General features: G+C 58.0%; 3 protein-coding genes across 10 annotated transcripts; 2 read left to right on the top strand and 1 right to left on the bottom strand.

Annotated features, from left to right (window-relative positions):
• Positions 1-102: 102 nt before the first annotated feature.
• PDYN (prodynorphin) lies at positions 103-3,910 on the top strand. The gene is made up of 3 exons (XM_015881991.3): positions 103-186; positions 2,331-2,472; positions 2,727-3,910. The coding sequence occupies exons 2-3, from the start codon at positions 2,344-2,346 to the stop codon at positions 3,291-3,293; spliced, it is 696 nt and encodes a 231-aa protein (XP_015737477.2). The 5' UTR covers positions 103-186; positions 2,331-2,343; the 3' UTR covers positions 3,294-3,910.
• A 478-nt stretch (positions 3,911-4,388) lies between these two features.
• On the bottom strand, positions 4,389-22,966 carry LOC107323135 (tyrosine-protein phosphatase non-receptor type substrate 1-like). 7 transcript variants are annotated; one of them, XM_085520486.1, is made up of 12 exons: positions 22,855-22,966; positions 21,815-22,159; positions 21,490-21,685; positions 21,273-21,315; positions 12,034-12,112; positions 7,605-7,949; positions 7,200-7,514; positions 6,770-7,117; positions 6,470-6,565; positions 6,291-6,312; positions 6,150-6,192; positions 4,389-5,750 (listed from the first exon to the last, which is right to left on the bottom strand). In XM_085520486.1, exons 1-12 carry the CDS (start codon positions 22,928-22,930, stop codon positions 5,472-5,474), a joined length of 2,187 nt encoding a protein of 728 aa, XP_085376612.1. In that variant the 5' UTR covers positions 22,931-22,966; the 3' UTR covers positions 4,389-5,471. The 7 variants fall into 7 exon arrangements, with proteins under 7 accessions (XP_085376612.1, XP_085376613.1, XP_085376615.1 ...); XM_085520487.1 differs by having other exon boundaries at positions 21,273-21,312; XM_085520489.1 differs by lacking the exons at positions 21,273-21,315; positions 21,490-21,685; positions 21,815-22,159; positions 22,855-22,966 and adding an exon at positions 19,416-19,589.
• LOC107323144 (tyrosine-protein phosphatase non-receptor type substrate 1-like) lies at positions 22,963-25,493 on the top strand. Of its 2 annotated transcripts, XM_015881953.3 has the most exons (6): positions 22,963-23,101; positions 23,470-23,613; positions 23,949-24,299; positions 24,390-24,704; positions 24,787-25,116; positions 25,206-25,493. In XM_015881953.3, the coding sequence occupies exons 2-6, from the start codon at positions 23,547-23,549 to the stop codon at positions 25,307-25,309; spliced, it is 1,167 nt and encodes a 388-aa protein (XP_015737439.2). In that variant the 5' UTR covers positions 22,963-23,101; positions 23,470-23,546; the 3' UTR covers positions 25,310-25,493. The 2 variants fall into 2 exon arrangements, with proteins under 2 accessions (XP_015737439.2, XP_085376628.1); XM_085520502.1 differs by lacking the exons at positions 22,963-23,101; positions 23,470-23,613 and having other exon boundaries at positions 23,817-24,299.
• The last annotated feature ends 161 nt before the right edge of the window (positions 25,494-25,654 follow it).

Here is a 25,654-nt window from a genome sequence, read left to right as displayed (position 1 = left end):
CTTTCCTCGCCCCGATTGGCTCCGCAGCGCTGAGCGGTGTGGGGCCCCGCCGCAGGAGGAGACTCGGTGGCCATAAAAGCTGGCGGGCGGGCGGCGGGCGGTGAGTTACGGTGCGCACCCAGCGTGGCCCATGCCCAGCTCAGCCTGACCTGAGAGCGAAGCACAGCGGGACGGGGCGCACAGCAGGTAGGGTCGGGGTGCATGGATTTGGGGTTCTCTTCCCTTTACCCGCACGCACCTTGATGCTGGGCATCACTGCTGCTCGAGGGACTGTGACTCAGTTTGTTTCTAAGCGTCCCCGAGCTGCCGTGCTGGGAGCGTCTCACACTTTACTCGTTGCTTTATTGCTTTATTTCAAGACTCACACGTTCGCTGCAGGTGCCCCACTCATCCCCTGGTGGTTTCGCAGCATCGCTTTGCTGGGGCTCGGGGTGATGCTGGTGCCATGGCTGTGTGCTCATATGGAGACAGCGCAGCCCCAGAGCAAAGCTGAGCTCAAGGGGAGGGCAGGGGGAATGGGGTGGGTGATGGCACAGCGCTGGGTGTGCCGTGATGGTGGTCGAAAGGTCATTGTAAGGAGTGGAGAGAGCTGCTGGGAGCGGGCTCTGCTCCTCCACAAGTGTGTGTGTGTCTCAAACTGCCTGGGAGAAACACCTGCAGCTTGGGTGTCTGCACTGCGAGGTGACATCTCAGTGTAGAAATGCTCAGAGATGCAGCGGGTGATGGCTGGGAGCAAAGCCCTCCATGGCCGTGCTGTGCTCTGTCACCTGCTGCGCACCCGGGGCTGTTCTCCATCCCTCTGTGCTGGTGCAGCCGGGGTTGGAACCCAGAGCTGTGGTGCACAGACACACCTGGGTCTGTCCTGTGTGTTGGCACCAAAAACCTGAACAGAAAAAGGGGCAGAGAAGGAGCGGCCACACAGCAAACACAGGACGCAGGTAGGAATCCAGAGCTGCCCTGGTCCCTTGCAGCTCTGCTGTGACCATGCAGACTCATTCCCCAGGATGGATATTCTGGGCAGAGCTCACATCAGGGTGCTCCAGGTCTCACAGTCCCACACTCCAACCCCATTATTCTTCCTCTTCCCTTTGTCTGTCCCCTTTTTGAGCATCTCTTTTCACTTTCCTCCAAGCCCTGCTTTACCTCTCCTTTCCCTGCCCTGCTCTCTCCATCTGTACTGAGGTACGTTCACATTGGGTGCATGGAGCACTGCAGGGCTGCAGCTTCCAGGCACAATAGCACAGCCAGCATTTACCTTAGCAGCAGGTGAGTCCTCTCTCCTCGCTCGGAGCCATTGAGATGAGCAGGGGCTGTCAGTGCTGCTGTGCCCATGTCTGTGCCCATCCCAAGGTGATGCACTCGGGTTATGTGGTGCAGCTGAAGAATGCAGATTTCTCGACACACTATGGTGCAGATAATTCAAATTCAAATTTAATTTAGCACGAATTAATACTGTGGCATTAACAATTCTTCATCAGCTCCAATTAGAGTACATTAGCAGACAGCGCTGAAGAATACAATAGTCTCTAATATGCGTCATTAACGTGTAACTGATCCCTCTGGGTCATGCCTTCCCACCTTGGATTGAAGTAGGCGCAGAGGCAGTGGGATGCTGTTGGGTCGGCTCTTGCTCCTGGGATTGGTGGCACTGCGGCCCTTGGGTTCTGCAGGTGCTGCTCAGGGTCTGGTGCCCCACTCCATCCCCCTGCACAGTGCATGCAGCCCTCCTGGCCTCGTGCAGGGCTCTCGGAGCCTGGAGGATGGTGGTTGCAGCCAGCAGGTAGGAATAAGCCTGGGATCAGCGTTCTCCCCCTCCCCATGCAGATGCAGCAGGTGGGATGAGGGATGCAGGGGACTCCATGGGGCGAGGCTGTGCTGGAGGTGGGTGACCTGTTGCTTCAGTGCTACCCTGCATCCTGTCTCCTTCTGCTAGCAGCTCTATGTCTTAGCACTATTCTTTCCCAAGGCCAAGGGGAGGGCTGATTCATCCCCTCCGTGCCACGCAAACGTGCGATCGCAATATTGCAGAGAGATGTGATGCTGGAAAGAATGAGAGACTGCCTGCAAATGGTACGTGCTGGGTGGTGGGAGGGCTGGGATGGGGCTTTGGTCCTTGTGCGTGAACCCACACGGGGTCAGTGTCCTGCAGCATCCCTTGGGTCGCTCCCAAATCCCAGAGGTAAGTCAGGTGGGTGCAGGCACAGCTCCCCAGGAGCAGGCAGAGGAGGTAGGTACCTGCTGCCCACCGATGGGCTCTGGGCATGGGCAGGTGTTGTCTCCCAGCTCTGTGTTCAGATGGGTGATGCTGTCTGTACTCTCACCCTCCCCAGGCAGTGGGGCACGATGGCACAGCAGGTGCTGGCGCTGGTTCTCTGCCTCTCCCTGGCTGCAACAGCTTCCGCCGACTGTGCAACCCAGTGCTCCCTCTGTACCAACCAGGCACGTGGCACCGAGAGCAGCATCCAGCCCCTGGTGAGTGTTGGCCCCGAGCAGCCCCCAGCATTCAGCACTGAGGTACAACAGCGGGAACAGCTCGGGGATGACACAGGGTGGTAGTGCATGGTCTGTGGGTTGCGGTCACTGGTACCCAGCGATTGTAGGAAGGCACAAAGTTTGGCTCCTTGTGAGCTTGGCAGCATGAATCCAGGGGATGGGATGGCGACAGATGGGGTGGTGGTACCTGATTGCTGGGTGATGCTGGTGGTGCCATGGCTGCTGTCTTGCAGATGTGCCTGTGGCAGTGCCAGGGCTCCTCTCCGCCCGGTGCTGAGTGGGAGAGCTGCAGGAAGGCGCTGGCACTCCTGGCCCCGTTGGTGGCCCTGGCTGAGGGGACAGAAGGAACAGACCCATCCCCAGCAGAGGTGGAGGATGAGGCAGAGCCAGAGCAGGATCCCAACCCTGAAGAGCTGCCACTGGCACCAGCCAAACGCTACGGAGGCTTCATGAAGAAGCTGGCCAAGGGGAGGCTGCTGTCCCTGCTGCGTGACAACACCCACAGCAAGGGCAGCCTCAGCAAGAAGTCAGGGAGCTTCAGCCACAACCCAGGGGAGCGGGCAGCCCCTGAGAACTACCCAGGGCTGGGGGAGGGTGAGGAGCCTGAGGGTGCGGGGGCTGAGGGGCAGGAGCTGGCGGAGCTGCACAAACGCTACGGGGGCTTCATGCGCCGCATCCGGCCCAAGCTCAAGTGGGACAATCAGAAGCGCTACGGGGGCTTCCTGCGGCGGCAGTTCAAGGTGACCACGCGCTCGGATGAGGATCCCAGTGCCTACTCAGGGGAGGTCTTAGACCTATAGAGCCTGGCATGGGACAGGTCCCTGTGCCACCAACCTGACCGGTGTTGTCACCCCATCCTCATCCCTTTGTCCCCTGCTCCAAGCGGCTGCCACCATCCTCGCCTCATCCTCCTCGAAGAGCCATGGGCTCTGCCACCCCCACCCCAGCCCTGCAAATGACTCAGTTCTGCCCCCTGTTGTCTCACTCTGGTTCACCTGCACACCCTTTAGGGACCCTGTGTGCACCCAGGAGATGGTATCTCACCCCAGCTGCTGGCAGCACATCCAGTGGGGATGCATCCCCAGCCCTGCCACAGCTGCAGACGCACAGCAGGGGCTGGAAAACATCACAGCTGATGGATGAGGCAACAGCTTTCAAGCCCCAGGAAGGATGAGCCCGAGCAAGGCTGGGATGCAGACAGCAGGGCTATGGGGCTGTACAGTGGCCATAGGGAGGGGTGGCAGGGCTGCAGGGGGCTGAGCATCCCCATCCTTTCCCCAGACCACTCATTGCATCCTGCTCATCCTAGCACCCACCTGGTCCCACTGCCTTCCCTGATACAAGAACACTCTCTGGTTCACCCCATCTGGGCCCCCTGCTCCCCTCCCCCAGCCAATAAAAGGCAGATGCCAACCAAGCCATGGTGGGTGCTGAGCATCATCTTCCTCCGGGTGGATCCAGCCCTCAGCACGAGAGGATCACACACCCCAAGCTGTGCCTGAGGAGTGCCCACAAATCCTACTGCTGCTGCCCTAAGGCCATGCTGTGGTTGTGAACCCAGGCACAGTGACCAAACCACCCCATTCCCACACGTGCTTTGATTACAGCATGACCAACAGCAGCAGCTCTGTGCCAGCAAAGCCCAACCCACACAGAACTCCTCCATAGCCTCACTGCCCAGGGCTGCAGGCACCCTAAGCTGTTGGGGGATGCACACTCAGGGCCCCAGAACTGACCACCCCAGCCTCACCTCTAGGCTGTTCTTCCTCCTCCTTTTCCCTTTACTGCAGCATTGAGGCTGCGCTGGATGAATCCCCTTCAAAAACACAACACAAGCTGCTGGCCCCCCACCGCACAGGCAGGCGACACAGTGACAGCCACAAGAGCCACCGAAGCACAGGACTTTCCACTTTTATTATAAAAATATCTTGCAAGCAAAATGAAAACAAAAAAGAAGAAAAAAATCACGGTCAGTACAGGCAGTCACACAAATCCCAAAGCAAGGCCAGGGCTTCTCCCCCACCCCACACTGGTCCCATGGGTTCTGGAGAGGGGTCCTGGGGCAGGGGACACATTGAAGATGCGTGCCTCCCTCCCTCCGGTCCTGGCTGCAGGGAGCTGTTGGTGCCCCCAGCCCACATCCAAGCGGGGGTGGGGGGCATGTCAGACAGAAGCTCAATGGGGTTTCTGGGGTATTTATGGAGGCCCCATTCTTCATTCTGCACATCTTACCCTAGTGCGACGGACACAGCAGTACACCCACGTACAACACGTGAAACACTGGGTTGAGAGCTCTAGAAATTAAGAGTTACATGGCAAACATTTAGAACATGTTAAACGTTATCAAGGGGTGGGGGGGGCTGTGCCTGGCAATTAGGGGCTCACCGTGGCCCCAAACACACAGAGCTGCATGGCTGGAGGGGGCTGCGTGCTTTGTATAAGCCCAGATCTCTGGGCTGTGTGGAGGAGGAGGATGTTTGGTAATGGGGCAAAGCCAACGTGGCTGTGGCTCGCCTCCTGCAGCCCCCCAGTCCTATTGGCATCAGTGCAAGAGCCCATGGAAGAAACACTTGGGATGAGAGGTGGACACTGACATCACTCCTTTAAAGCCAGAGTTTGTTTTCCACACAGCAGAGCCCCCAAAGGCAGGTGGGAGCCCCTTGGCCCAGAGGCACCATCCCAAACCCTGCTGCACTGCAGTGCTCTCCAGCGACGCATCCTCAGGATCTGTGAGCAAACCCAGTGCACAACTCAGGGGTCCCCCCATGGCCAAGGGCTGGGGGGAGTCCCAAAGGCAAGGAGCCCTCAAAGCCATCCCAAAAGTCTGCAAACAGACATCAACCCCCAGGAGTAGGCACAGTGCCAAAGGCTGCACTCCCATCCCCAGAACACGGGTACCGTGGCCATCAGTGCTGCTGAGAAAGTCCCTCTGTAGGGTGATGGGGGGGGACCGGGACCCCTGTGAGCCCCAGCCCCGCTCACTGCCGCTGGATCTGGACACTGGCGTACTCAGAGCTGCTCTCCTCAGGGCATGGGGGGGGCCGCCGGGGTGCCTTGCTGAGATGCACCATGTCCAGGTCGGCATAGGTCAGGTTGTCGTTGTTGGCAGCCTGCTGGCTGCTGCTGCTGCTGCTATTGCTGCCCTGGATGCAGGCGTACTCTGACTGCTGGCTCAGCTCAATGATGCGGCGGATGCTTTTCTTCTTCTCTTTGGCGAAGTTCAGGTCGGCGTAGGTCAGGTTGTTGGGGTCAGACTCCTGGTGAGACCCCAAATGTTTTCTTTTGGAAACTGCACAGAGAGTCCCCTTCCCACCCGTATCAAAATGCTCCGAAGCACCAACACCACCCGCGCCCCACACTGCCCATGCAGCAGCACTGTGTCCATCCCACACCACACACAACCACATCACCAGATACAAAACCACCCCACAAACTGCCTCGTGCTTATGGTGCAGCTTCTTCCAGTCCTAAAGCCAGACCTTCCCGGGAGGAGGGGGAAAGAAGGCAAAGGCAGAAATGATGCTGGGAATCACCGCAGCTCCTCCTCCCCTTGGCCACAGTGTGGAGACACTGAGACGCTTCATGCCCAGCCTCCACCCTCCTCTCCCACACTTGGGGGCTGCTCCCCACCCCGGACCCCGAGGTAGGTGACACACCTGGGTGGTGGTGGTCATGCTGCTCTTCTCTGGCTCGTGTAACCTATAAGGGGAAACGAGGGGTCAGGTGCAACACACATCTCATGTGATGGAGCAGATTGAGGTGGTGGGGTCAGATGCAAAGCAGAGATGTGCACTTACCTGGCAGACGGAGAGCTCTTATCTGCAGGGGGGAGAAATAGTTTAGGAAGGAAACAGTTTATCAAACCCAGAACCCCCACTTCCCCAGGCACACCAACCCACACACTGCATTGCTCAGAACTTGGACTTGATTTCAGCAGCTGCCCCCCATGCCACGCACGTGGTTTCCTTATCCTCACCCTTGCTCTGCTTTGTCCGGATGAGGTAGAGAATGGCAATCACCAGCAGCGCCAGCACAGTGCACACCACTCCCACAGCCACGTAGATGAGACTTCCTACAATGGGAACCACATGTGAGAAATGTCACTGCGGACCTTAAAGCCCCAGGCTCAGTGTGATGAGACTGCATGCACTGAGCAGGACATCCAGCAGCATCCCCCAGGACAAAGATCTTAACCCACGTTCTGGTGGGACTCTGAGCTTGCCCTGGGGGGTGACCTCCCACCCCACCCCACATACACCCCGCAGCTCTCACGCACTGCTGTCTCCAATGAAGCTCTCGGTTTCCCCTGAGGTTGGGACAATGACCCGCAGGGTGTACGTGCTGGAGATGGGCTCCTGGTTCTCATGCACCACCTGGCAGGTGAACCTGGAGCCGCTCTTCTCCTCCCCCGCCTGCACCATCAACGTGCTGATCTGCTCAAACAAGCCCTGGGAGGTCTCTGTTGGCTGCGCGCTGCTCCCCGTGTTCATCTCCGTCCCGTTCTCCAGCCAGGTGATGCTCACAGCTCCCGGGTAGAAGCCCTGCACGCGGCAGGTGAAGTTCACCGTCTCATTCACATCCACGGCGCCCGGCGGTGCAGCGACCACAGACACGCTGGGGGGAACTGGGAAGAGAAGCAGCGCCTGGAGCTGGGGTCCCTCAGCCCACGGCTCAGCCCTGCCCCAACCCGGGGCTGTGAGCCTCACCTCGCAGGACCCGGCCCAGCACATATGTCTTGTTCAGCGGGGCTGGCAGCGTGCTGTGCTGCACCTCACAGGTGAGCTCCGAGCGGACGTCGCCCTTGCTCAGCTTCACCTGTACGGTGCTGGACACGCTGTACAAGGAGTCCGGCAGTTCTGCGGTGATGGGGGGCGGCACAGCCCGAACTGGAGTGCTGTTCTTGAGCCATTTCACCTGGATCTCACGGGGGAAGAACCCTCTGGTGCTGCAGGTGAAGGGCACCGACTGCCCCGGCACCACTCGGTCACTGGGCTCTGACATGGCCAGCTCGGAGGGTCTGGCTGTGGGAGAAGCATCGGCCCATCAGGGAGCGTCCTGCCCCTTGCAGCCCCACAGGAGAGCCCACCAGGACAGGCTGGGACCCCACTCACCGTGCACCAACACCTCCGTGCCCCCACCGCTCGTAACGAACTCATCACCAAAGGTGCCTTTGACAAACTTCACACAGTAATAGGTGCCAGTGTCCTCCAGACGGACATCGCTGATGCGGATGGAGACGTCTTCGTTGGACTCAGTGTTTACTTTCGTCACACGTGGGGAGGAGCCTTTCTTATCATAAATGGTCTGATTGCTGCTGCCCTGGTCCTTCAGCCACCTCACAGGGCCAATAGGACCCGTTCCAAATGCTGTGCAGTTCAGGGTCAGCACCTCCCCTTTGATCACCACCACTGGGCCCCGGGGCTGCTGCAGCTTGAAGTCCGTCTGGGCACCCAAACCTGTGGATCAAGCAGACTCCCTTATGTCCCTCCTGACAACAGGGGGGCCCTGAGCCCAACACAGGGGCAGAGCTGTGAGCCCAGTGCCCTCAGTACAGAGCATCCCTGTGTGCCACGCTCTGAGCAGCCAAAACACCAATCCAAGCCCACTGCCCCCAGCACATCCCACCGCAGGGAGGAAAACAAGGAATGTCACGAGGAAACAAGGGCTCACGCTGCACCACGTTGAAAACCAAGCTCTCCTCTCAGACACAGACATAACACCACTTTTTCTGCACTGAATCTCCCCAGCTCCAGCCCCTACCCGTGCCAGCAATGCTCAGCTCTCAGCTGTAGCCGATGCTGTTCCTTCTGCAGCCAGCAGAGGAAAGCTGCGCCCTGGATGCACCGTGGCTGCAGCTGCAGTGCTGTGCCTCCGCCTCGTGCCCCAATGGGAGCACTGCACCTTTCCTGAACTTCCCAGAGCCTAAAGTCCCCTGCTGATCTAACATGACCATACTATGACTCTGGAGATGGTGAGCAGGACATGAGAGCGCTGCCACAGCTGTGCAAAGACTATTGCATTTGATCAGGGAGCTCCTGCTGCAGCTGCCAGCACTGGGAGCATGCACACACATTGAGGTAGGGCCATGCATGCACCATGGTGCAGCTGCAGCCCCACAGCCTGCTCACGGGCCCTTGGCATAGAGAACCACAGCTGAGGTCCCAGAGCAGATTGGTGCAGCTGTACCCCAGTACAGACACAAGCTTTGGACCTTGGCACTTCCCTTTGGAGCCACAAAGCCAACACGTGGCACCGAACCAAACCTGTGCCAAAAGATAAAAGGTGGAAATGCCAACTGTCCCAGCTGAGCAACAGGCTGAGCTGCTGTTTTCCATCCCAGCAGTGACCGTGTGGGCTTCTGCAAGTGCAACTAACACCCAAGTTTGGGGAGCAGCCCTAAAGCAGAGCCCTGGGCACAGGCAGCACACAGCTCAGCCGGCTCAGCTGGTGAGCCCCTCCCGAGCTCCTCCACTGCCCACGGGCTTTTTGCAAGAGCAGTTGAGCAACGCAGAGAGGAAGTCATAAAGCATCACTTGCCCCACGCTGCACCCACATGGGACAAAGCTACTCTGGGCATGGAGATTGGCTGCCTCCAGGACAGACCCCCAGCTCCTTTATGCGCCCAGGGCAGCTGCATTGCTCCAAGGGTGCTTTGCTGACCTCTCCGCACACACCACACGACAAGTGCTTCTCTCCCTGCTCCCAGCTACAATCCTGCAGAGAAGTGGCTTTGCAGCAGAGCAATGTGCACCTGCACCCCATCCCCTCGGACACCCACAGCACCCATCACACCGCAGGAGCCTGGTGCAGCCCCACTGAGCACAGCCTGCCCCAATCCACGCGTTCCCTCTGCATCCTCCCTCTCTCCATCTGTTGCGCTCCGGTGAGGCACGCGCTGTGCCTGGAGGGGAGGAAGGACTCCAGCTTTAGGGTCTGGGGGCTTCAGAGCACACATGGGCACCAGAGCGGGGCTGGGGTGTGGGCAATGCTCAGCCAGAAAGCACAACCCTGGTTGGGGCTGCCAGGGATCCCACTGGCCCCCAGCTCAGGCATCTCTGTGCTGGCAGCTCTGAGGCTCCGTCATCACACGGCTCCAAACAGTCTCTCAGCTCAGAGTGAAACGCAGCTTTTGGCTATTTCTTTTTCTTCTTTCATGTGCTAATTTAGAGATTTTCCCACAGATCTGCTTGCCCAGCACTCTGCAGATTGCTACATTCAGGATTTGCAGGAAATCTGTTATACACCAATTTCAGCCACAGAATGCAGTACTGGCACCTCGCTGCCTTAACCTGCCCCACTGCACCTCCTGGATAACAACCACATGGCCATCCCTGCACAGGAACACCCTGACACCCATCCTGGTGCACAACCCGCTCCCATCCCCCCCAGTAATGGGAAAGCACAAAGGGGAAGTCGCACTAAAACCCCTCGCAACCCAAGAAATGCAAAGTTTCCACTCAATCTCCTCCCCCTGCCCTTGCCCTGCAGCCAGCTTCCCCTTACACCACGCAGACCTCTCTCCTTCCTCGTTCTCACCCAGCTCCCATCACGCACCATCCCCACGCGCCGCGAGTTTTCCATCTCGGTGACACATTTTTCTTCGCTCTATTTCCACCTTTTGAAGTATCTGATACTGAACAGATTGCAAGAGGCCGGGTTTTCATTCAGGAGAAGGTGCCTGCAATGCTTCGGGCCGGTAAAAATAGCTTTCCTTCTGAAGGCACCAAGGAAGGAGCTCTGGGATGGAGCGGGGCCGTGCAGCTGGTCGCCGGCATGCGGGCACTGTGCAGCACCCCAAAATAATCCCAATGGAATTTCACCTGCACGGAGAAGCTGTGGGGAAACTAACAGGTGCTGGCTATAAAAAGAGCCTGGAAGCAGCAATTTGGAGGATAAGAGACCCCAGGATGGTTACCCGGGCAGGGCGATAGCAGGGGCTATATTTGACATTGGTGACATCAGAGGATGCCTCGGATCATGCACAGCCATCATTTGAGGGCTGCCTTCCTATAGCAGAAGCAGAAACTCAGCTGTGTGGCCAAGCAGGTTTCTGACTGGGGGGGGCTGCAGGAAACCGAAGCCCTTCATAAGCTTACACAGAAGGGCTGTAAGCAGCCGAGATTTCACAGAGGGCTCTTTGCCCTACAGGGAGACATCCTGCAGGATCTCCCCTTTCCCCCTTTGTTTCCTGCATGCTCCTTTGCAGCACAGCTGGATCACGGGGCAGAACGGTCCCATTAGAAACACACGTGAGAAACAAGGTTTGCACACCTGCACCATCACCCATACAAAGCAGCTCTCCAAACAACTGGAAACCCAGAGCCCTGTGTCCTTTCAGAGGCCAAAATGGATCTTTTTGTCCGAATAGAAAAAAAAAAAATGGTGTTGTCCCTTTGGGGCCACACTTTGTGAAGCTCAACAGCTCCGCTTCAGCCATTATCATGGCAGGAAATCACAGTGGCTTCACTGGGGCAGAGCTCACAGCCAAAACCTCCTTTGGTTTTGTGCAGCTCAGAGCACAAAGCTCAGGGCCAATGCTCCCCAGCTGAGGGCAGGCAATTAGGAAAGCAAACAGTGCTGTGTCGAAAGCATTTGCTTTCTGTTGGAGTTCACACTCAGCTCTGCACCAAAGGAGAGCTGCGAGGGGAAAGGTCTCCAACGGGCCTGGAGGGTTCAGCTCTGCCCAGGGCATGCAGCTCACTGCAGGGGAGACGTGGGGTCCGGACAGAGCCAAACAGGCACAATGCCCATTGGGGACGTGCACTGCTTTTGCCCTACAAAGTTTGCTCCGTCCCCCAAAAAGCCACAGACAACAGCAGGCCAGAAGGAGCCCAGCTCCTCTGCGCTATCACTCAAGATTAACGACACTGAAACACTCTAGAAATGAAACATCCTTGAAAGCAGCACCCACAGCAGGGCTCTGTTCCTGGTGGGCCAAGAAACTTCCTGCTCCCATAGGGGAAGGGAAACACCGGGGAGAGCACCGACCGTCCATTCACACAACGCTCTCTTATGGGACCACGAGCCAAGAGGAGGGCAGAAAGAGCCACAGGGGACCCGAGGGGACCCAGAATTAGCCTTAAGTGAGAGCACAGGGAGCAGCCCCACTCTGCTGAGCTCAACAGTTGAGCAGCAAGGCCAGGATTGGGGTGGGGGGGGGAGGAGGAAGGGCAGCCATAAAAACCAGGTTTGGGTTTTAACGAGAGCTCCCCACTGAGCTGCCCTCCTCCCATCCGCAGCGATGCCGGAGGCGATGCGCCGCTCCCGGAGCCGTCGGGATGCTGGGCAAAGGGCTGGAAGCAACGTGCCTCTTCACGTCCCTAATTCCCGCATGTGGCTGCGGAGGGGGATGGATGAGCGGCTCCGTGCTGAGAGTAACGCAGCCGGGCCCCTCGCTGGAGGTCATCGCCTGGAAAGGTCACAGCAAAGAGCGGCGGCACCGCATCGTGCCCGGTGCGGGGTTGGGAGCGGGGAGAGGAGCGGCAGAAAGGACGGGAACAGAGGGAAAAACACAGCAAAACCGGAGAGCTCGGGGCTCACCTGGGCAGAAGGGCGGGCAGAGCAGCAGCAGGCAGAGCAGCGGCCAGGCGGGGGGACGGGGCTCCATCTCCGACTCCTCCTGGAGAACAGAACGGCTTCAGAGAGAGAAAAACAACAACAAAACCCAACCGACCAGCCAGGCAGAATTGCTGATGGAGAAGGAAACGGCACTTCTCAGCCTCCAAATGAGGAAGGACGGCCATACCCCCCCCAACCCCCACCCCCCGCTTCGCCGCAGCGCGGTACCGGATCGCACGGACCTGGCCGGGCCCCGAGCGGCCCCGGGGCCGTTCCGCTCCGCACCGCCCCTCCGCAGCGCCGCCTCCGTTGCCCTGACACCGAGAGCGGCCCCGGTAGCGGCGGGGCTCCCCGCAGCCCGGCACCGCCTGGCTCCTGGCAAAGTCGTGGGTGGGAGCTCCCCCCCGGGACACCGGCAGCTGCCTTCTTAAGGTGGGCCGGAGGGAGCCCCCCCCCCCCACGGAAGGATGCGGGTGAGGATGGGGCAGCTGCTGCAGCGCCCGCACGGGGTGGGATGCGGTGGCTGGAGCTGCTCCGATGGCCACGGGCAGCTCACAGCGTGGCACAAAGCCCGGTGCTGTTACGGTGGGGTTACCGGGGAAAGCACGGAGGTGGAGGGGATACACGGTGCTCCTAAATGCAGTGGGTGTTTAGTGCCATCCGAGAGAGCTCACAGTGCCGGCAGCCAAGCCAGGAGGGGTCGTGGCAGAAGCATGAGTGGCTGATTTGGAGACTCCATGTCTATCAGGGTCAGACTGAGCAAAGAGAGGACACCAGAGCAGGTTGGAGAAGTCCTCATATCCCATCCCTGCACCAGTTCATGAGACAGACATCCCTGGTGTGTCCCCTCACCCAACAGGCTTAGCAGGAGCATCCACCATAGAGGATGGGAGCCCACAGCCCAGAGAGGTGAGAGCCTGAGGACAAGGTGACCACCATGAGAAATGGAGCTGAGGGAGAAAGCACCCATGGGATGCACATCCCTGCTGCTCCAATACAGGCTCTCCCAGGGGAGACACATCCTCCACTATCAGCTCCTGCTGCAGTTCCTCCCCATGGCACTTCAAGGCCAGGAACCATCCTGATGCCCAGCACTACACTCAGCCACACTCCCTACACCCAGGCATCACTGGCAGCTCCCAGTGCTCTACTCACTCAGGGATGGCAAACTGCCCTGCAGGCAGGAGCTGAGCAGCACCCAGCACAGGACACAACCCAAGGGCAGCAGCCATAGCCACGCTGGGACCACCACAGGCATCAGCTCCAACTCACTCTCCAGCAGCCGCTGGGGCTGTTGGCTTTATTTAGAGCTTCACATAAACAAACAGCAAAGATAGCTGAAGTGTCTTGGCACCATCAGTCTGCACGCTGCTCAGCCCGGGTGTGTTCTCTGCATTCTCATTAGTGCTGCAAGCCTCCCCCTCGGCCCTGCTGGTACAGGGGCATGACATACACCCACGTATTACAACCAGCTTTAAGTGACCTCACTTGCTCTGGACTTGGGACAGCTGTGCTGCACCCCTGGAACCTCAGAGCAGCTCCAACCATCGCTGTTCCCAGGGAGCTCCCAAGAGCCCAGCACAGCTGTTGCCTCATTTCCCCTTCCCACATCTGGCAAGCACATGAGCCAGAAGCAAGGTTTGGCTTTCGGCCTCTCGCACAGGCAACGTGGTGATAAATCAGCTCTTTGCATGGGGAAAAGGAAACGGGATCAGCTATGGTTTGCTCTGCAGCACCTTGGATCCCATGTTTGGGAGTTGCACCAGCAGAGCAAGGCAAGGCGGTGGTGGGACACAGCCCTGCCTCCAACCCTGGTTCTTTTGAAGCAGCAGCACAGCTCCTGAGGGCCCGGCTGCCTACAGCCTGTCTGGGCTGTTCTACTCAGCACTGAAGGTACAGACAAACCCATGATCACGGAGCACAGACAGCCCTGTGCGCAATCACAGCGCTTGGGAAGGAAAGTTGGAGCTTAAAAAAGCTCTGCAAGAGGAGGTACCGCGGCACAGCAGATGGTGAGGCGCGAGCTTCCCGGGAAGAGCAGCTCCTGCTCTAATGTTATGGAGCATATGGGCAGTATGAGCTGCCTCCCTGCTGCCTGCAGCCCTGAGCTGGAATGCGGGATTTGGAGAAGCCGGTCTGGGGAGCAGCCCTTGTGATGGAGGCAGAGAAACGGGAGCGTGGTGCTTTGGAGATGTGACACCATCACAAGTGGTTCCCTGTGCATGTGAGCAGGAGGCTCTGCAGCACTGTTGTGTTGTTGCACCCGTGGCAACCCCATGCTCCAGAGCACAACCCCTTCTCCAGGCTCACACTGCCATATCCCAGCCCCTGGGAGCTGCTGTTGGGGCTAAGGAAGGGTTTGGGATCATTCTCCATTGCTTTGAAGCAACAGCTTCCTCTGTGGTCAGGGTGAGCCACAGCTGGAGCAGCAGCATCACCTTGAAGGGAGGATTGCAAGCAAATCTCCATATCTGAGCCCAACATCAGCATCACAGCTATCCCCATGCAGCCAGCAACCACCAACAGCACACACGTAGCACTCAGGTTTGCAGGGATCCACAGAAGCTCAGAGCCACAGAGTTGTATCCTGACCCACAGCCCCACATTGGGGGCACACATCCTGTAGAACCCCCCACTGCTTCCCCCATCACCCCCAGGCTGTGGGTTCAGCCTTTGCAGGGCCCTCAGCTGAGAGAAAAGCACGCAAACATCTCCTTAAGGAGGGATTTCCAATTACACCGCTGATATTTAGGGCTTCCAGCACAACAAATGGAGCTTCAGCTTCATTAGGTACCATGCCAACTTAGCCCAAGACATCCAGTACAGAAAGAGCTTAAATTAGTTTATCTGATGTTAACTTCTAACAAGCAATATGCCAACATGGGGATGGGAAGCAGCAACCTTCAGCCCGTGTGCACAAAGCAGAATGCAGATGCACCCAAGCTAGACCCTAAAAGCAACAGACACCGATAGAAGAGCAGCACAGCACAACAAATACCCACTGATGAGAGCAAAGTGCATCATACCCACTCACTGTGTGTCCTCCCTGCAGCACCCAGCTGGAAAAAGAAATAGTGTGGCACCTGGGAACCCCTTTATGCCACATTAATGAACTGCAGGTGCTTCATTATGACCCCAGTGCAGCTGTGATATCCATAGTAAAGCAGGATGGGGGCTGCTGGTTTCCTCCTATGGAGCCAAAAACCTTCACCTAAAACAGAGCTTGGGGTGGGGGGAGTTGCTTGTAAGAACTGCTTTGCTTTGTTTATGCCTTTATGGGATGGTTTAGAACTATGCTGGGATGTTGCAGGTCCTTCCCTGAGACCTCACAGTGATGAGTTGTGCTCACTGCTCCCAATCACAGCAGGACAGACAGGGCAGGAGCCAAATTCCTAATCACAGCCCTCTCCATCCTGGCACTACTGGAGTGCTCTGCCAGGGCCAGGCGGTGCTCTTGAAGTCCATAAAGAGGCATTTATGGAGCAGTTTAGCTCTGATTGCTCGATGTGTGGAGGAAGAAGGGAGGATGTTGGTGCTGCTAATGATGCACTGGGTGCAGTTACAGGGTTTATTTATCCATGTCCCTGCAGTGCACGTGGGATGCTCCAGCCGAGAGGTGCTGGCACTGGGGTAACTCCACCAGGCTTCCTTAACACAACCCTACACATTTCCAAGGGGGAATTCCTACCAGGCTGTGTCACAGCAGGAAAGGTGTTCTACATCCTGCCCTGGCCTGGCAGCCTGCCCTAGGAGCAGAGGGATGCTGGGTTTGGGCTGAACTGCTGCCATGGTGAGAAAAGCCAGCTGCAGGGACAGGAGCTGGTGGGGACACACTGATGTGAGCACTGGGTCGGTGTCAGCTGGTGAGCAGGGTCCTGTATCTGGCTCTGGAGGAGGCTTTGCTGTCCCATTGTGGGTGCTGAGGTCCCACAGTGCCAAGGGATGCATTGGGACTGGGTCACAAAGCAGCAGAGGGGCCAATCCTGCACCTCGTGGCTGCAGAGCTCAGGGATGCTGTGGGTGGTGATGCTGTCTGCAGTCCTGTGTGCTCAGCTCAGCAGTGACAGCACCTTGATTTTCTTCAGCTTTCTGTTGTTTGTTTCCGTATTCTCTCCGAGTTCTTTATTGATGGCAAATTGTTATCACAGAAGTGCATCCGTGGCTGCAGCAGCAGATAACGCTCGCTGTGCTCCCTGGGCCATGGTGGCTGTACCTCAATGCTGCCCAATGAAGTCAGAGTGAGCGCCAGTGGGAGTCTGTGGGGAGCCTGTTGTGTGTGTGCACTGTGTGTGTATTGCACCTGCATTGCACCTGCATGGCACAGGGCTGTGGATGCAGGGTCCCAGCTGTGCCCGGTGCCACTAAGCCCACACCTCTCAGAGAGCAATGCAGTGCTGTGGGACACCGAGGGCACTGCTGGAGCCCAGGGCAGAGCTCTTGCCCTGTGATGTGCAGGGCATGAAGTTCATTCATGGGGAGCAAAACTCAATTGTGTATAGCACAGATGAAACGCTCCAGCAATCACTGCACAGCGGCCCTTTAGCAGCAGCTCTGACCGCCGGCATTAATGATATCCACCCAATTAGCTGCTGTGCGCTCCACATCGCCCGAAGGATTAACAAATAAAATCATCATCGCGGGGTGTAAGCGCTTAACGCCGCTAATTAAACACCCAGCTGCTCCCAACCCAAACACCCCACCTGTCCCAGCAGTGGGGTGCTGGCACACAGTGGGGTTTGGGGTGCTGCCATGGGCAGAGCAGTGGGGCTCTCCTGCTCACACCCCATGGCCGGGGCTCCCCTCGCTCCTGGAAGCAGGAGATGTTTATGGGGAATTCGCCTCGCTCAGGGATACGTTATTTTTACACGTTGCCATGGTGAATGCTACCGTTAGGAAATTAAGGCTGAACCTTGTGGAAGCAATGGAGCTGTCAGATGCAATTATTTACAGACCGCTCTGTTTCCCTGCTGTGCCGCCCACCCCACGGGCTGAGCCCCCCTATGGGGCCCCATTCTGCTCTATGGGGGGCACCCCAGGGCTCACCGCTGGCACAACATGGCCCCTGTGTGCTGGCAGCACCTCAGCACATCCAGCACAGCCAGGCTGCTCCTGCTTGCCGCGCTCTGCTGCCTCTCTAAATATTTTCTCCTTTCCTTTACACTTGTCCTAAGAGGGGCACTTGTGCCGGGCTCAGGGCGCTGCCAGCACTGGGGTTGCAGCCAAGTGCAGCTGAGCTTTTAAGGTCGTTCCGTGCTGTTGGAGATGGGGTTCCCGTAGCATCATGCCCAAGCACACAGCATCCCCCCCCCCAACCTCCAGCAGCTCATTTCCTACGTAAAACCCCTTTGCAGCAACACATCCTTGTGCACGCAGCTCTTTAAGGCAGGATGCACGTGGGGAGCTGTGCCACCTGCAGCTGACCCCATAGTCCAGGTCACCAGGACACCCCTCCCTGCCTGCCCCACTGCCCCCATGGGTGCTGATCCCGGGCAGGGCAGCAATGCTGGCTCTGATGGCCGCCGTCCCCAGGCAATGTCCCATCAAACACCAAGAGCACAAAGTAAGTCTTTCTTCAGCTCTGAATGTTCCTGTTCGTCCCACAACCCTGGAAATCCATCTGTAATCCTTGCCAGCAATGTGGCCTCAATGACATCCCCCCAACGGAGCACCGCCAAGGCTAAATGAGTGCTGGGTGTAAAGGATTTCCTTTGAAATGTGTTTGATGGCTTTCGTTTTCGCTCTCTGTCCCCTAACGCCCGTGGCAGGGAGGATGGGGAATGGCCAGAAGGGCCGGCTCCAATCTGCCCAACAGCTCCAATGATGCCACAGAAATGGGACCAGGCAGGGCAGGGTGGTTCCCAGCACAGCTTCTCAGGCACCATCTGTGTGAGCAGCATCCTCCAGAGCTGCTTTGCTCCTCAGCTCAGAGCTCAGCTTGGGGGTCCCATGGATGTCCCCAGGCGTGACACAGACCTGAGGACCCCGTGCACGCAGCAGGGCCCCCTGTCCCCATAGTCAGGGATACAGAAGGTCCCACCGTGCCCCAGTACAGCCCCCATTCCTATGTGTGCTTCATAATGCACTATGTCCAGGCTGAGCTTACAGGGCTGGAAGAACACCTGGAGAGAGCCGAGGCCTCTCCTCATAGGGAAACTGGGGGGAATAACAAAGCTGGCAGTGAGGCCACAGCACTGAAGCAGTTCCTATGACAACCCCAAATCCCAGCCCTATTTATCCCCTTTAATAAAAATCCACAATAAGCATGAGACCGAGGAATAAGGTTCAATAAGAAAGGCACAAAATAAATCAGGGACAGCACAAAACGTGTCACTGCTTTGCTTCTGCTTCTTTCCTTGCTTTCCGAATAGAATGCTGGCCTGATAAATTGAGGGCTGTTGGGTTTTGTGTTGTTGAGACGGCAGCACAGAGCCCAGCAGGAGCCTGGGGACAGGCACTGCCATCACATGAGCTCCTAGGGCTGCTCCCCATTGGTGTCCTGGCATGGCATCCCCATGGCATCATCTGGCCCCCAAGGCACTGGGGGCCCAAATGGCATCGCAGGGTCTCCATGGCATTGTAGCATCCCCATGGTGTTGCCAGGTCCCCACAGCATAGTGGGGCATCATCAGGACCCAATGGCACTGTGATGTCCCCGTGGGGTTCCCTGTGGCTTTGGATGCTCTTTGTCCCATGGCCATTTTCCCACAGGCTTTGTGGTCACTGCAGACTCTTGGTGGCAAGAACAGGGATGGGGTCAGAGCAGGAGCATCTCGGACAGAGGCAGCCCCAAGGCACTGCCCATCCCTGCAGCAGGCACAGCCAGCACTGGACTCTGCTTTTCACACATTTATCCCTGTCCCTTTCCCTTCCCCCCTGCTCAGCCCTGGCTCCAGCACAGGCTCAGCTTTGTCCTGCTTCCTTGCAAGCACTGCCAGCCCCCCTGGCCCCCAGGGATGAGTAGAGCCTCTCCTTGCCCTGGCACCCAGCGTGGACACCATGGAGCCAAAGCAGGAGTGACCCAGTCATACCCCCATCCCGCCATCCCCGTTTGCTTGCCGAGACCACATTCTTCCTCACTCCTCCCCCACACCGGCCTCATCCATCACTCACACCCCCTGGGCTGACCTCTTACTGTAGCTACGTGTGTTCTGCTGGAGCCTCATGCTCCCCTCTGCTTTCCCCACAGCCACTCTTCCCACACCAGCTCCTGGCCCAGCCCCTGCAGCCCCAGAACCATTTCCCAGCTCTCGGGGCCAGCAGTGGAGCAGATATCCATGGGGACATGGCTTGGATCCCACCACCACCCCCATTCTCAGTGCACGGACCCCCAATGCACCCCGAGGTGCTGCCCGCTGCACTCCTACCTTGTGTCCACGCTCGGGCTCTTGTTTGTGCTTTCACTGCCGGCACACCCCGGGCTGATGGCTTAAAGGATTTTCCTTTAATAACCACCAAATCCCTTTCCTGGGCCGTAAGCCGCAGACCTGGGCCTTTCCTAGGTGCACAGTGTTCCGCCGTGCCTTGCTCCTTGCTGCTTTGCATATGCTTGCATCAAACTGGATTTCCCCACTCCTGGCCCAGCCCAGAGAGTCAAAAGTGCTGAATGCCCTCCAATCTCATTTCCCCTCCTATGCGAGGTCTGTCCCTGGTTCCAGTCCCCCCAAGTATGGGGCTGGGCACCCTTTGCTCTGCTTATGGCAGCCCCTGTTTCACCATCAGCTCTGTCCAGGTGCAGAGCGCACTGCTCCAGAGCTCCATCCCAGCTACCAGTGCTACAGCCCCTGTGTGCCCCCTGGCATCGGGCAGAGGGGGACAGCACTGGGATCCTTACAAACACCCAATGCCATGTGCAGGGCACTGGGTGCCGCATGCCCCTGAGCTGTTCCCCAAGGAGAACAACCCCAAAACCACCCCCATGACCCGTCCCCTGGTGCAGTGGATGCTGCTTCAGCCATGCAAATGAATTTCACAAGTGCCTTCCCTCCCCTTGCAACAATTCGCCCCTTGATAACCATCTCTGTGTCCCCATACAGTTCCCCTGCGTGCACACATGCAGATATCTCATGCTGTCCTCTTTCACTTCTCTTTTCATATTTCACAGAAAAGCAGATAAAATAGTTGAAAGCTGATAAGTGCTTACAGCTTTCAAGGTCAGAGGCAGCTGCAATGATTTCTCTGCAGGAAAAGTGCCTATGACACAGCTCCCTGCCTCCACCTCGCTCCGTCCTCCTCCCGGCGTGTGGCCACAGGATGTGGGTTACAAAGGACTGAGAGAAGGAAGGAGTGGGCTGGGGATGAGTGTGGCAAGAGCCAGGGCTGCAGGAGCAGGGAGCACAGCCTGCCCCTCACCAACCATTCAGGTGGGTCAAGGCAGAGTTGGTTCTGCTCTGTTTAATCCCAGCCCTGTTTGGTGGGAGCTGCTGGGGTCTCAGCACGAAGCCGGCAACAAGGCTGTGCTGGCCACACATCTCCAGGGCCCCGCAGCAACTGCGGCATCGTTCTGACTCTGAACACAGCAGGAGCAGGTGGCAGGGCTGTTTGCTGGCTTTAATGAGGATGAGCTCGGTGTGGTGATGGGATGATACAAATGACGGATCTCTTGAGCTGGGAAAGCTCTGGTTGCCTGTGCTGGCGGAGACATTCATGAACCACACAGCTTGCACAAGGCAGAAGTGCTCAGCTCACTGCCCTGATTCTGCACCCTGGGGAGCTGCTGGCTCCTGAAGAGGCTCTGATGAGCCTGAGCTGGGCCTGCCCCTCCCTGGCATGGCCACCAAGACAGGAAGAAGAGCTCTGAGATCCTCGTGCCAAGCTTGGCCGGCTCCAAGCAGCTCCACTTCTTCTTTCTGCTGCCCCACAGAAAGTCTCTGCTTCCTGCCTCAGTGCTGTGGCAGGACCAGCTCACTTAGCAGCTGCCCTGATGCTGGCGTACTCGGAGTGTTCAGCACCATGTCTCCTGCTGGGCCACCGTGCTGCAGGCAGGGGCTGTAGGTCGGCATAGTGGATGTCCTTGTCCACCTCACTGCTTTGCTATCAAAAAAATGTAGAAAACCTTGCCAAAATCAGCCCTGCATGGCAGCTTCCACGCAGAGTGCATGGACAGCTGGGTGCTCAGCCACCACCACCACCCTGGCGGTGGCAGTGCAAGGCAGCACACCTGCATCAGGGCTTCACTCTGCCCCATATCCACACCCTGCCCCATATCCACACCCTGCTCATACCTGGTGCATCAGCTTTGGGTTCTCTACATCCTGGACTTCACTGCTGGAGGAAAGGACAGTTGTTAGAGCAAGAACAAGGCAGCTGAGCACCCCACCACACCCACAGCAAACATCACCCAGGCCCAGAGCAAAACACAATGCTATTTTCCCTAAATTGCAGCCAAGTGAGGCAGCTTGCTCACCTCGCAGTGCAGAGGGAAAAGGCAGGGGTACCAACCTGGGGGTCCCAGGGCTCCCTGCACAGCATGGAACAGGGAAGGGTGAGCAGCTGCCCATGGTCACCTCAGCCATGTGTTGGCTCTGCTCCCCTCCCCTCTGCTTCCTGCGGTACAAGCAGAAGGCGAGGATGAAGATGAGGAGGATGAAGCAGAGCACAGCAGCTGCAACCTCTATGCTGGGGAATGGAGAGGTCTCTGTGGGGACACAAAGTAAAGTAGGGAGAAGGTGGTGGGCATAGCGCAGTGTGGGTCTGGCTGTGGGAAGGGCTGGGGCTGAGCTGGGACAGCCACGATGGGGTCACACCAGGATGGAAGCCCACTCACCATACACTGACACCTTTGTGCCCTGACCACGACTCAACATCTCATTATCCACGATCTTCTTTTCAAACTTCACACAGTAATAAGTGCCGGCGTCCTCGGGATGGATGTCCACAATGTGGATGGTGAAGTCTGTGTTGGACTCGTTCAATGCCCTCGTCACACGGCGTGAGGAGCTTTTCCGATCATACACAGTCTGACTGCTGCTGCCCCAGCCCTTCACCCACTTCACAGGGCCGATGGGACCCGATGCAGTCACTGTGCAGTTCAGGGTCAGCGTCTGCCCCACAGTCACCCACATCCATTTATCGGGCTGCTTCACCTCAAAACTCCATCCCACCTGGGCACCTGCATGTGAGAACAACAGAGCAGGGTCTGAGCTCAGCAAGGAGGGGACAGCTTGCTTTGTTCCTCCTGCCCAGCACAGGCAGAGCACCCACAGCTCGCTCAGCACCTCAGCTGAGAAATAAAGCTGGGTGTGGGGGGAGAAAATGGCACTTAATGGGAGTGGTGGAAGCCAGCTTCAAAATGGGCACGGGGAGAGATTTCAACTCCTGTTGTGCTCCTTATGCCTGGCACTAGTGCCACTGGGGGGAGAGAATCCAGGCACAAAAAGCCCTTCATTCCCTCCAGCATGGCCTTCCCTCAGCGCTGCTAAATGCCTTCAACAGGATCCCAGCTCCTGCTCCCAGCCCCTCCTGCCCAAAGCTTTTGGATGTGGCAATGAAACGCAGTGCACCAGACCCCACATATCCCTCACGCTGGGCACACACCCGAGGCCAAGTGCCACATCCCAGCACTGGGGGAAATGGCCAAGGAGTGCATGGATGGGAGGTGGGTTGTCCCTCACCCCAAACAGCCCCACACAAACCCTGAATGTCCGAAAAGCTCCCACCCAGGGTTTATTTTTGCAGGGGAGCAGACAGCACAGACCCAATCGTGGCTGCGTCAACCCCTCCCAACTCAGTGGCTGTGTCAGGCAGCAGGAACAGGTACTAGGAGAGCTGACCACAGCTTCTGCTGCTGTGCTGCCCCGTACTCACCCCACACCCATGCCAGGAAGAGGCTGAGCTGCCCGACCAGGAGCTGAGCCAGCAGCGCAGTGTGGAGCTCAGCCATCGGCGCTGCTGAAAGTTTGGGCTCTGACTCCAGAAGGAAAATGAGAAGCTGCACAGGAAATGGAGGCGAGCGGCGCATGCTGTTAACGCTTTTGGTGCCTGCTTGGGACAGCTGGTAGGACACTGAACCAGCAGGGAGCTCAGCCGGGTTAAACCTCAAAGTGCATCCCAGGTTGGTGCACCCTGAGCTCACCCTAAACCCCGCACAGAGCATAGGGGATGCAGTGGCTGCAGGGCAGGAGAGCAGCTCTGACCTTGGTCTCAGCAAGACGGCAGCAGGGGGGCTCTGTGGAAGCCCTGCACAAGTGGCACAGCAGCCTCCCATGCTTGAGATGCACGCCAGTTTGGAGCCAGTCTCTCCAGCTGCCCCATGTTGGTTGTGGCACTTACTCATGGACGGAGCAGGACCAGAATCAATGACAAGAAACACTCATCAAAACAAGATGGCACAAACACCATTAGCACCCTCTGGGATTGCACAGGGCTGCAGAGAGGAGCGTGGTCAGTGGAAAAACCCAAAACCCTTCCTTCCCATTTCAGCAGGAAGAAAGCCTGGGGCCCCACCACTCTGAGCCACACTGAACCACAGCAGCAGGTAGCAGAACATAGCACTCACCATGACTCTGGCACTTCAGGCGATGCCTCTCACCTGCCTGGTGCTGCTCCTGCTCCACAATGCCTCAGGTGAGTGTGTCCTGCACAGCTGCAGCCTTCTCCCGGATGCACTCCCCATTGCTGCTGGCAGGGCAGCCCTTCTTTGAACCTAAAGATATTTGGGGCTATTCTCTCCCATCTTCCAGCTTGCTTTTGTCCCCAGCCAAGCAGCCTTCTTTATTTGACCATGTCCAACTACCTGTAGTCTTTGTCCCACAGTGCAGTGTCACAGTGCCAGCTGCCATGCGGAGTGATGGATGGGAACATCTCTCTGCCTCCTGCTTTGAGGTCTAGAGATGTTCAGGTGCTGCATCCTGGCTCTAGAGCCTCTTGCCAGCCCCAAACTTTCCTACCACTGTCCCCAGGTTTGGGTGCCCAGCCATATCCATACTTCAAGCTGCAGCAGCCCCGGGGCCCAGTGGTGGTGATCAAAGGGGAGGTGCTGACCCTGAAATGCACTACAGTTGGAATTGGTCCTATTGGCCCTACGAAGTGGCTGAAGGACCAGGGCAGCAGCAATCAGACCATTTATGATAAGAAAGGCACCAGCTCACGTGTGATGAGAGTAGATGCTGAGTCCAACGAAAACTTCTCCATCCGCATCAGGGATGTCCGTCTGGAGGACACTGGCACCTATTACTGTGTGAAGTTTGTCAAAGTCACCTTTGGTGAAGAGTTCGTTACGAGCGGTGGGGGCACGGAGGTGTTGGTGCACGGTGAGTGGGGTCCCAGCCTGTCCTGGTGGGCTCTCCCGTGGGGCGGCAAGGGGCAGGACGCTCCCTGATGGGCCGATGCTTCTCCCACAGCCAGACCCTCCGAGCTGGTCATGTCAGAGCCGAGTGACCGAGCGGTGCCGGGGCAGTCGGTGCCCTTCACCTGCAGCACCAGAGGGTTCTTCCCCCGTGAGATCCAGGTGAAATGGCTCAAGAACAACACTCCAGTTCGGGCTGTGCCGCCCCCCATCACCGCAGAGCTGCCAGACTCCTTGTACAGCGTGTCCAGCACCGTGCAGGTGAAGCTGAGCAAGGGCGATGTCCGCTCGGAGCTCACCTGTGAGGTGCAGCACAGCACGCTGCCAGCCCCGCTGAACAAGACATATGTGCTGGGCCGGGTCCTGCGAGGTGAGGCTCACAGCCCCGGGTTGGGGCAGGGCTGAGCCGTGGGCTGAGGGACCCCAGCTCCAAGTGCTGCTTCTCTTCCCAGTTCCCCCCAGCGTGTCTGTGGTCGCTGCACCACCAGGAGCCGTGCAGGTGAATGAGACGGTGAACTTCACCTGCCGCGTGCAGGGCTTCTACCCGGGAGCTGTGAGCATCACCTGGCTGGAGAACGGGACGGAGATGAACGCGGGGAGCAGCGCGCAGCCAACAGAGACCTCCCAGGGCTTGTTTGAGCAGATCAGCACGTTGATGGTGCAGGCGGGGGAGGAGAAGAGCGGCTCCAGGTTCACCTGCCGGGTGGTGCACGAGAACCAGGAGCCCATCTCCAGCACGTACACCCTGCGGGTCTCTGTCCCAACCCAGTGGGAACCCAGAGGTAGATCCACCAAACACAACAGTGCGTGAGAGCTGCGGGGTGAGCTGGGTGCAGCCTGCGGCCTCACACTCGTGTCTGTACCCACACAGGTTCCTCTCTCCTGTCCTACCCTGGCTTATGGCTCGGCCTGTTGCTGGACAAGGCGCTCCTGGCCATCGTCCTCTTCTTCCTCTTCAGGCGCATCCTGCCCTGAGCATTGCTGGGCTGAGCTCCAGGACAAGGATCATCTTCACACAGCCCTTCACAGCCCCATAGCACTGGGATGGGCCCGGCCTGCGCCCTCCCGACCCTGCTGCATCTCTACCTGACTTTTGAACACGAAATCGATGCGAAGAGCACACAACCTCGTGCCCAACTCAATACAACATACTGCCCAACTCCTCGCCGTGCTTTCCTACGGGGTGTTGGGGCGAGGGGGAACCATCGAGCGGGGCGACACCCCGCAGGGCCGAACCCTCAGGGCCGAACCCACACGGTCCAACCCTCAGGGCCGAACCCGCCGGGCCGAACCCGCAGAGCCGCGGGGGGTCGCTGTTGT

Source organism: Coturnix japonica, chromosome 19, assembly GCF_054131305.1.
Source record: "Coturnix japonica strain WE chromosome 19, WE-NBRP24, whole genome shotgun sequence".
In the NCBI taxonomy this organism is placed as follows: Eukaryota; Metazoa; Chordata; class Aves; order Galliformes; family Phasianidae; genus Coturnix; species Coturnix japonica.
The sequence above is the reverse complement of the archived record's forward strand: the minus strand, read 5'-3'. Positions and strand labels throughout refer to the sequence as shown.

Excerpts from the sequence above, each read along its gene's own strand:
- PDYN (XM_015881991.3), top strand. The coding sequence starts at position 2,344 with ATGGCACAGCAGGTGCTGGCGCTGGTTCTCTGCCTCTCCCTGGCTGCA. Across the intron at positions 2,473-2,726 it reads AGAGCAGCATCCAGCCCCTG|ATGTGCCTGTGGCAGTGCCA; the intron begins GTGAGTGTTGGC and ends GCTGTCTTGCAG.
- LOC107323135 (XM_085520486.1), bottom strand. The coding sequence starts at position 22,930 with ATGGCTGAGCTCCACACTGCGCTGCTGGCTCAGCTCCTGGTCGGGCAG. Across the intron at positions 7,515-7,604 it reads CACGGAGGTGTTGGTGCACG|CCAGACCCTCCGAGCTGGCC; the intron begins GTGAGTGGGGTC and ends CTTCTCCCACAG. Across the intron at positions 6,313-6,469 it reads CCGGACAAAGCAGAGCAAGG|ATAAGAGCTCTCCGTCTGCC; the intron begins GTGAGGATAAGG and ends TCCCCCCTGCAG.
- LOC107323144 (XM_085520502.1), top strand. The coding sequence starts at position 23,837 with ATGGATGGGAACATCTCTCTGCCTCCTGCTTTGAGGTCTAGAGATGTT. Across the intron at positions 24,705-24,786 it reads GCTGGGCCGGGTCCTGCGAG|TTCCCCCCAGCGTGTCTGTG; the intron begins GTGAGGCTCACA and ends TTCTCTTCCCAG. Across the intron at positions 25,117-25,205 it reads AACCCAGTGGGAACCCAGAG|GTTCCTCTCTCCTGTCCTAC; the intron begins GTAGATCCACCA and ends GTACCCACACAG.